This window comes from Acipenser ruthenus, chromosome 1, assembly GCF_902713425.1.
Source record: "Acipenser ruthenus chromosome 1, fAciRut3.2 maternal haplotype, whole genome shotgun sequence".
Taxonomy (NCBI): domain Eukaryota; kingdom Metazoa; phylum Chordata; class Actinopteri; order Acipenseriformes; family Acipenseridae; genus Acipenser; species Acipenser ruthenus.
The window spans coordinates 111248383-111259250 of record NC_081189.1 but is presented as its reverse complement, the minus strand read 5'-3'; the positions used below and the strand labels follow the sequence as shown (position 1 = coordinate 111259250).

Genomic DNA, 10868 nt, shown 5'->3' with positions numbered 1-10868 from the left:
AGTTCTCAATGAATAAGCCACAAAAACAAATGCACAACATAAACTAATTTAGCACCCCAGTCCACAGTCTGAACCCCCCCCCCCCCCCCCCCCAGTGGGGTTCGAAAACCGACTCTCGAAATCTGCTCAGATGGTCTTCTTTAGATTGTTATCATAGGTAGAAATCACAGACGCTCGACTCACAAGTTTCCACCCACCAAGAACATTTTACTTAATTGTCTGCTAAGAACTCCCTGTACCCAAATGCAAAGACGCAGAGACTGCACTGGCAACATATCATCCCGTTCTATGGAAGTAGGCTGGGATTTGATGTGCTTTTTTACATATACATTTCTTGGATAAAACTCAAGCTTCTAACTTGATACGGGAAAGCCAACCTCCACTGTGACTTTTCTTCCTTACTGTCTGTTTATTCTTTTTGGTTGGAATTTTTAATGAAAAAGCTGCCGTGAAGATTAAAATGATCCGCGCAAGGTGTACATATAGCTGTTCCCTGCAGTGCAGGTAAACTCGGGGCTGCTGTTTCTCTGATCTTTACAACGACACACTAAAGAAAGAAAAAATAATACAACTCTTGATTCTTTTTCGTTTTCTTCAAGAGGAAAATCTGCAAGGCAATTATACAAATTGAAGTCTTCTTTCAGGGCGAATAACTTTTTAATTTTTTGTGCTGTGAATGTGAAGAATCGTAAATAAATTTTTTAATCGTTTTTTTTTTTTTGGCACGCTTATAAACAAGGAAGCGCCTATGTTGAACACACTGGTACTGTTTTACTTCATTCATTTATACTTCCGCTGAGATTCAAGGAAACCTACGGGATATTTATTGGAAAGAAAACAGTGGCTTTTTTTCATCCAGACTCCTTCAGGGTTTGATTTTTTTTTTTTTTAGCGCTGGAAACAGGTGGATTTCGACAACTCAAGATGCGTTATATCTCTTCACGGTTCATCTACTTGTAAGGATTCCATGTTTTTTTTTATTTATAAAACGCGCACATTCTTGCCAATAGAAGTCGCTAAAATCAAACCTTTTTTTTTTTTTTTTTTTGTTATATTTGTATGGCTTGTAATCATACCTGATTAATTGTGTTTCCTTTTGTCCCTCCAGGGGTTTACATTTATTAGTCCTCTACTTTCAAGTTCAGGTGAGTTGTCTTTTATTATTATTATTATTATTATTATTATTATTATTATTATTATTATTATTATTATTAATAATGTTAATTTGTTTCCTTTTACAACTGCTGTTCTGTAGCCTATCGTATTTATTATGCTATATATATATATATATATATAATATATGACTAGCCTATGACTTCATTTAGAGCGTTTAAAGAAGTAAACAATCATACCGTCATTCAATTTGTTTAATCGGCCTGCATAGACATGGGTGGTGGTTTCTTTTGTGAATTCACTTTATCTGGTAACTCCTGTATACGCAAATGTACCCTCATAACCAGTGCACCGTTGCGCATAACTCAAAAGATGATAGTGATACTGTAGGCTATTTATTATGTAACCCCCACGAGACTGAAGCGGCATACATAAACTCCACATGCATCGCTTTCATTCGACATCCAGGCTTGTGTAAGGGGAAACACTGAATATACCGTAAAACCTGACCACGTCGACCTCGAATGAATCGAGGAATTATGTTCTGGGGAGACTAAAACCCTGTGCTACTATAATCTAGGCTACAATACAGTTCTTGAAACTTTTAAAAAGCAGTATAAATATTTATTAAGATGTTTTATACGTTTGACTGGATTATTATTATTATTATTATTATTATTATTATTATTATTATTATTGTTGTTGTTGTTGTTATAGCCACGTCTGTAGGCCAGAAATACACAAATAAAATGTAAGGATTTTGTTATATTACGAAATATTCTGAATGACATCGGCAGGAAAGTAAAAGCTGTAGCCAGCTGTACATTTTAGGAACTAGAAGGGTCGTATATATTATCTTCTATAACCAACATTTAAAAATACATTAGAGATAATATTATTTAAAATGATACTGGTCTTTTCAAAATTAGCCTTTATCTGTTCAATTTTCAAACATTGCATTTTAATATTTACAATTTCTTAGTAATATAATTATTAATAAAAACAATTTAGTAAATTAAACCTAATAAAATCAATGACAAGCGTTTTGGTTAAAATTATTATTTAATGTCTTCAGGTAAATGTTTTTTTAAAACTTTTTTCACATTTTTTTACTTTATAATAATAATAATATAGTAAATCAAGTTTGAATTTATTCTAATTACAATTAAAATGTTACATTATTTCATATTGAGGTGGAAAATCTGTTTAAACACATTTATTAATGAAGTTAAGCTAAACGCTTCTAATATGTGCACTACAGCAGTTGTTGAAATAAATTTATTTCTGTATTTCTTTTGCATTGTACTGCAATTCTCTATTATTATTATTATTATTATTATTATTATTATTATTATTATTATTATTATTATTATTATCCATGTATTTAGTCTATCCCTAATGCCACTGGTGTGATTCTCTGAACTGGGGCATTTTCCGTTGTTACCAAATATAGTAGGCTAGTTCACCATATTAAATGTTTTAGCTCTGGCTAACTAAAAAATGCTTCCTATAACTTATGACATTGCTTTTCAGACATTTACTTTGTAAGGCATCAGAACCAAACAATACTGAATATTAAACAGTCCACTGTCACACAACAGTCTCTCTCTCTCTCTCTCTCTCTCTCTCTCTCTCTCTCTCTCTCTCTCTCTCTCTCTCTCTATATATATATATATATATATATATATATATATATATATATATATATATATATAATAAGTGTCCTAAATAAAGACACTCCAAAGGTATGGACATATGAGGTTTATAGGATATGGGAGAAATTAAATAAGGCACCGTTGCCCTCCACTGTGGATTTAGGGTCAGAGTTATAGTTTGTATTAAAGGGCCATTCAGCTAGATTAAATGCCCCACAGCATTAGATTTAGCTGAATTAGTACCATTCCTCACAATTAGATTTAACCAGAGATAGTTATTTAAAACAGTACAAATGACACAGTAACCAATGACCTTTAAGAGTTTTGAGATACCATTTCAAGGGTTACGCGAAAGCTGTCACCAGGGTTATACAGCCAGCTGGAGCCCTAGAGCACATGATACATGGAGAAATAGATTAAAAATAATGAATTTACTGTGGTTAAAATAACAACAAAAAGTCTGAGTATGTACTTTGTATATGACTAATACCCACCTGAGAAAAGCCACATGAAAGATGTTCACGATAGCACTATCTGCTAAGAAATAAATAATAACTGTATAATTATAAACAATACAGCAAGGGGATTAGTTCTTGGCAAGAAACCTGAAGTAGAAATTAGATTTTTTGTTTATTTGTTTCTAATACACAGATGGATCAATTGGGGGCCCTATTTAGCAAATATGTTCGCAGCTGCTATCGCTAGGGCAAAAATGACAGCTAGCGAAGCGCTGCGCTAGCGCACAAAAACGTGATTTAGAAGTCGGGTCTCACGCGTGGGCGAACGCACATCAAACAGCGAATCATGCGCCCAGCCAATCAAAGCACAGTGGGGGGAGTAAGCTTACAACCAATAAGGATTCAACATTCCCTTTAAGAGCACCTGTGCATCTGAGATAGCAAATGGATGGCATTTTGAAACCCAAAAGTAGAAGGAAGACAAAAGCGCAACATTTTTTAAAATGTCCAAAAGCCCAAGTGAAGAGGATGACAAAGCCCCTCAAGCAGGGCTACAATTTTTTTCTTTTTTTTCACAGCCTGGAGGGGAGAGTGAATACAAAATAAAAAAGTGATCTATAAGCAAAATTAAGTTACATCATTTTTTTTTCTGTTTTACTTGCTGAGCGAGCGAGTGAGTGATGGGGGGGGGGGGGGGGTGGCAAAAATTTAGAATCAGGAGTTTTCTTAAGTTAGGCATGTATAGCTCACCTTCGAATTACAGTATGAGCACATTTAAAGGTACGGTTATACCTCTGTTCGATAGGGGTCGTCGGGTTGAGCAGTGGTCTCAGTAGCCACAGCTTCAGTGGATACCCGTTGTCCACTATCAGCCAGCCTCTCAGATTGTCATCCCGCTGAAACACAGCTGCCACCTACGAATTAGCAAGGATAAACAAGTCATGAGCGGAGCAAGGATAGTTTGCATACACATTTGTGATGTAGATGTTGGCATCACAGATCACACACTACTTACATGTTGACAGAATAGGTCCAATTTACGTAGAGGTGCCTATTCTGTGTTGGTGCGTTTACCTTAGTGTTACAGGCAAACAGTGTGCTCTCCACATGTCTCCTTCCAGGTCAGCCTGAAGCAGTTGGCAGATGTCAGTGACTTTTTATCTGTTGAGGTGAAATTGCTGCATACATTGTGTCAGACAGGCTCAGAAAAGACAGATGACTTCCAAATATTTGGGGACGTCTCCTCCTCTCTTTGACTGGCCACATAGAAATTATTATTATTATTATTATTATTATTATTATTATTATTATTATTATTATTATTATTATTATTATTTATTTATTTATTTCTTAGCAGACGCCTTTATCCAGGGTGACTTACAATTGTTACAAAATCACATTACAAAGTACCACAATATAAAATATCACATTAATCCAGTGCACACTCCATATTTCTTTTACTTCTATTTTTTCTCTCTCTTTTCTTTACCTGCTTCCCTGGTAGTTTCACTGGTATTTATAGTTGATCATGTAATTTACGCACAGTTTAGACCTGGTTTTCACATGTCAGTTGAAACGCAAATGATAACACTGTTGATAGTTTGCTAAATCGCTACATTGTATGTAAATGAGGACAGTCCCCGAAAGTTCAGCCCATGTCCAGTGCTAACGCTGACTTGCCGTGTGGGCACTAAAACACGGTTGCTAAATCACATATGTGGGCAAAGTCTCAGTTTCTCCTTGTCTATCACCAATGCTGTTTAGTGGTTTGCTCACACATTGTTTCTATAGCTAAAGACAGTTATGCAGATATGTCCACTGATCCTGTTCCTATACACAGCATTAGAATTGGGAATAATTGATAGTTTTGGGTTCCAATAAGCCAGGCCTGTGGAGACTGCAGTCAAAAGATTTTTTTTATTTTTTATTTTGTTTAAATTTGTATTAATGGCTGTGGTCAGCACCCATCTCTTATGAAAGAAAGCGATCTAATATATAATGTCCACAGTCTGAAAAGCAGAACCTCTTTGCTAATAAGAATAATAACATCCCCCATACTGACCTTGATGTCTCTTGTTTTTAAGGAATCTCAGCAGACCTCCGCTGATTTCCGTGTCTATGTCGAAAACCACACAAGGAACCCTGATGACCTGAGCCGCAAACAGGTCCGGATATATCAGCTTTACAGCCGGACCACCGGGAAACACGTCCAGATCCTGGGGAAGAAAATCAATGCCAACGGGGACGATGGGGGCAAGTATGGTACGAGCATGTTCTTGTGCTGTAAAACCGGCTGAACTCACTTACCCTCAGATTCAACTGGAATATGTGGCAGCTTTTAAAATAAACTGAAAAAGCAAGAACTGTGGTGAAGAGAACGTCATGGTATTTTACGCAGTGTTGATATGATGTCAGTACACATTGTCATCATAGCTTTTGATATTTGTAAGTTTTTTTAAAGCCTTATAGTGGCGCCATAAAAAAAAAAAAAACTTAATTCTGGGGTTAGTGACAACCAAACCAACAAAAGCTGTCTGAGAGGTGAAATGCTGCCAAAATATTGGGTTCTTCAGAATATTTAGCTGTACAATGGTTAACCCTTTTAGGAATCAACTTTGTACAATTCCTTTTGTTCCTTTTCAGTTTGGGATTAATAGCCAACAGCGTTGGCAGATGTATGTGGTGCAAAAAATATATATTAATGCACACACTCAAATATGAAGGTTTTATTTATGTGGTTTTAAAATACAAAAATCCTGGTGATGAGTATAGTATTTAATTTAGAAACATTCGCCCCCGTGGAGACTGCATTTGTATGTCATCCCACAGGCTTGCTCCAGCATGAGTGGAAGCAGAGCCAGGCTTTCCCATGAGCTCTGCCAATGTGCCTCATGACCTGAAGAGGCCACCGTCTCCACCAGGGTGAGAGAACCTACTGTCTCTCATTAAAATACAGGGCTTCTCTCCCTGAGCCAAGAAAGACACTCTGTTCTGCTAAATTACCAGCAACGCAGGCCAGTTTCATGATGTGAAAATATGTATATAGTATGAATTATGCAGTGTTTCAATCCAGTGTTACTGGGTTATATTGCATTTCAGAGTAAGTCCTGCCTATAATAATTATAATAATAATGATGACTATCCAGTCCAAAGTATAAAACACCTTAATAAATATTGAATGGTAAATGCCACAGATACAGGAAAACTACTACTGATTTGGAGTTCTAGGTCTTGAGATATTTCTACTCTAGAGGTTTAGGAAATGGGGAATAAAAAATACTACCTGGTTGTAACATAACTGGACTAACCCTTTCAGTTCAAAGCAAACTAGCAGAGCAAGTGAAAGTGATCATTTGAATCTGTTGTACCATATATTACTTTTTGTCTCACTTGTGTGGTAGATATTAGAGATGGCCTATTCTAAGTTAAGTCCCCAGCGATGCAATACAATTCATGGAATCTGTTCCGAGTCCCTCAGGGCAAACTGTAATCCCTGGTGTGTTAAACAGATAGGGAATCTTTAACCTTTTAATTGAGTGAACAAGTACTAAAGAGGCTCTGATACATAATCCCAGGGCATATGAACTATTTAGAAAAGTTCACGCTGATTTAATTCCCTTAAGCAGGGCTGGGCTGTAAGTATGAGTAACCATGAAGCTCTATACAAAACAGGAAAAAAGTGAAACAGTTAAGTAGTGTATGAAACTGTAAAACCAGTCAAACTGCTGTTGAGACTAGCTTTGGTTCCACACTATCGAATGTCAGTGCTTGTACAAGTGTGAAGAAATTGATTTTACTATTCTAACATTGATCTTTACTATTTGTTTTTTGTTTCTAATTTAGCTCTCCTAGTGGTGGAAACAGAAACATTTGGAAGCCATATCCGAATAAAAGGAAAAGATACTGGGTACTACATCTGCATGAACAAAAGGGGCAAAATTATTGGAAAGGTAAGAATTCCCTAAAGGATGATTTACAACGTGACCCATAACATAGATACATGAGCCCAATGTTATTTTTAGTACTGCTTGACTTACTGTGGTATAGCTTTACCTAAGAATAACTTGAAGCATATTCTCTTACCATATGGGTGAGATACCTGAGACCTTATTGCACAGTGTAAGCAAGTGTCCTCCAGTGATCCCTCACATTTATAAAGTGTGGAGGGGCCATTGACCACACAGTCTGTTTGTTCACAGGAATCATCTGGCAGTTTAGCTAAAATCACAGTTCCATTAGCAATGTTAAAAAAACCAAATATGAACTCATAAATTATTGACAAAAGACTCCTTAAATAAATCATTAAAAAATGGGCCTCTCTATCTGAAACAATGGGCTAGGTTCGCAGTGGTTCTCTGGGCAGAGCCCCAAATATTCTTTAAGTGGTCCCTGTTCAGAAATTCCACAGAACAATTTGTTTGAAACTCTGCACAGAAAATAGGATTAAAATTAGGAACCTAACTCTTACAGATGTTGGTTCTCATTTGGAATATCAACGCTAGAATCTCTTTTTAATTTATTTTCATTTTTTAACCCGAAACTAATACCTTGCTTGAACCTGTACATGATTAGTAAAAGTCAACAAGACAGGAGTTATTATCATAATATTTAGCAGAAGCAGATGTAATTGACAAAAGAAAAGAAGGTCCTACTTATATGGCTTTTACAATGTGTTTCACAAGCTTAAGCAAGAGTCAGTTTAGATCTGTCTGTAACATGTATACCGTACTTAGTGACTTAAATCTTGGCACAGTTTGGAACAGCGACTAGAAACAGATGCAGATTGTGCGGAAATTGCATTTTTTTTTTCTTATTTTGTTGCTATTAGTAAAATTGCTTTGCTTCTTGATGAGTTCCCCTAGAGACTGGCACACTTGAAAAGGTTTAATATTTTTTTTCAGCAGTTTATGAGTCAATTTATGTGTGGTTTTGAGGTGAAACAAACATAACTATCCTAGGGGAAACCCAGAAGTGGCATAGGGTACAGGGCACATAAATAGGTTTCTGTCTTTGGTTTTCTTGTAATTTCTAAGAAGCCATGTTCACAATTGTCTTGTCAGTAGACAATACAAGAAAAGTAACCATTACATCACAAACACACCCATGCAGAACACACACAAAAATATGCTTCTTAGCAAAAAAGGGTACGGTTAAAAAACATGACAAAAAAAAACCTTACTAGAGAAGGCCTCCTGACACAATGGTCAAATTCTACGTCTCAAATTAACAACTGTTATCCCAGACTGGTGGAATATATTCCAGGTAAAAAACATTGTTTCCTAATCTCCCCACACCAGCCAGGCCACAAGCACATTCTGAATAGAAAATAAATAACAACTCCTTTATTCAGACATTAATAGTACATTCCTGTCTTTTCTGGCTTGGCTTGCTTGATTGGGCTAAAAATACCAGAAAAAAGACCCATTTTAAAGGACTGGCACAAGGCAAGATGTTTGTCTGTCTGTTCCTCTAAACAGTGAAGAAGCTGTGGGGTATTTTGTCTGCTTGGTTTCTGTGATATTAAATTGATGCTTTTGCCAACTGGACTCTGTGGCTATGTTTAGTCTTTACAGTAGTCCAAAGAGGTTAACTCATCATCAAAATAGTATTTCCAACTGAGTCACAGTCTATTATTTATACTTTATTGTTTACCCTTTTCTGTTTCTGCAGCTCAATGGAAGGAACCAGGAGTGTGTCTTTGTGGAAGAAGTATTGGAGAACAACTACACTGCACTGGTGTCCGCCAAGTACAAAGGCTGGTACCTGGGATTCACCCGGAAAGGACTTCCTAAAAAGGGCTCAAGGACCCAGCAGAACCAGCAGGAAGTCCACTTTATGAAACGGCACCCAAAGGGCAAAGTGGACCCACTACAGGAGTTCCGTTTCACCACGGTCACCAAGCGGACTCGCAGGGCACGGCGCTTAAAAGTGAAGTCCAACTCAAACTGAAACATGAACAAGAATCCCAGGGTCTGTATGTCAAAGGAATACTCAAGCACCTTGCCTTAAATATCTGGAGAAAAAAAAAAAAACAGAAAAGATGTTTTATTTTTATACCTAAGGAGTTGTGAATTGCTCCGATGTGCTAGCTTTTTTTGTGGGCTGTTTTTTAGTGTTGTTATTATTATTATTATTATTATTATTATTATTTATATTGAGCAGAAGGGATATTTGTCATTACCTTGCTGTTGCTACTTCGAAAGGTAATGGCAGAACAGGAGGTATCAGAAACTCTAGAGTCACTGACTGTGTCCATATCCGTGGAGAGTACCAGCGAGTGGATCAGTCTCTTTATATTCAGCTGGATTGGATGCAATGGAGCCAGGAAGGAAAAAATGCACCCCCATGATATTGACCATAGCTAATTCTTTAGCTATAAGTGCAATACTTTGTAAAGGGCCCTTTTACAAAAGAGGTTACTATTAAAACTTATCAGGGTTCCACAAACTCCAAACTTCCCCGCCACCCTTTAGATGTTTTCTTTTTTTTTTTTTAACATGATAGACAAAGTGATGGGAGTTTAGTATAAAATGAAAGCTGTTGGTTACGTTATTGGAAGGGGCCTCAAGTAAGGGCCTGGATAAATGACTGCACATGCATCCACCTCAGTGTTTACTTAGCTGAACAATAATAGCACACACAGTTTAGACAGGAAACAAAGAGGCTGGACCAACAGGACAGTTCCCTGAGGAGTCCATCTAAGATCATAGTTTTCATTCCAACTTTATTGAACAATTATAAATTATGTATCAAATTGGAAAATAGGCACGGAAGTAGTTTTATACCTCAGATATATCAGTTTTGTATTCATTATGCGTAGTACATATTATAGTTGGATATTATATCAGTCATACCATCCAATGACAATTCTCCCTCTGATTACCATAATTAATAGCATTGATATTAAATATTAGCAACACCTGTAAGTTGTAGTTACTATATACGTGACACATTGTCTCACACAGAGGTATTCACACACAGCTGCGTATCATCATAACTCTTCCCATTGAGTTTTTACTGCTGAATCCAAAACAAAAAAGGTAATGGAATATACAGATCTGTTTAATGCTAGATACAGGCAGATCTCTGTCTGAGGGCGATTGGAGCTTGGGGGCCTGGAATAGGCTGGTGACCTAAGAGGGCCATTAACATTATTCGGTCCAGATGTTGGTAGGGCTGTATCATTAACTCACCTGCCGAGGGACCACTGTGTATTGTGTATGTGATGCTACTAACACCTTGACACATTTATGACTTAAAGTGTATGCAAAAATAATTTTTATGACTATTATTAAATATTTATTGCCTTTCTTTGTAAATACATCCTGATGAATTTATTTGGCCTCTGTTAATAAAGTGAGGACTATATTTAAAGATATACCAAATTGTTTTCTTTCCTATTTGTCTGTTGCTGTCACCAACGCAGGAGTGGTAGAGTGATATGTCAGGCATGCTGCAGTAGGGTGGTATACAACACTGAATACATTTCCAAAGAAATGACATTCTTAGGAAAAATGCTCTACAATATTGCGTTACTAGTTCAAGTGTCCTTTTATAATTCTGTAGTCTATGGAACACTAATTATAATAAACAAAACAAAAACAATCATACATGAGAAAATAAGGTTGAATGAGATGACATG

The 10868-nt window shown here is 36.5% G+C and overlaps 1 protein-coding gene across 1 annotated transcript; it reads left to right on the top strand.

Annotated features, from left to right (window-relative positions):
• The first annotated feature begins 204 nt into the window (after positions 1 to 204).
• Positions 205 to 10620, top strand: LOC117421539 (fibroblast growth factor 18-like). The gene is made up of 5 exons (XM_034036063.3): positions 205 to 956; positions 1109 to 1145; positions 5311 to 5488; positions 7070 to 7176; positions 8897 to 10620. The coding sequence occupies exons 1-5, from the start codon at positions 925 to 927 to the stop codon at positions 9173 to 9175; spliced, it is 633 nt and encodes a 210-aa protein (XP_033891954.1). The 5' UTR covers positions 205 to 924; the 3' UTR covers positions 9176 to 10620.
• Positions 10621 to 10868: the final 248 nt, after the last annotated feature.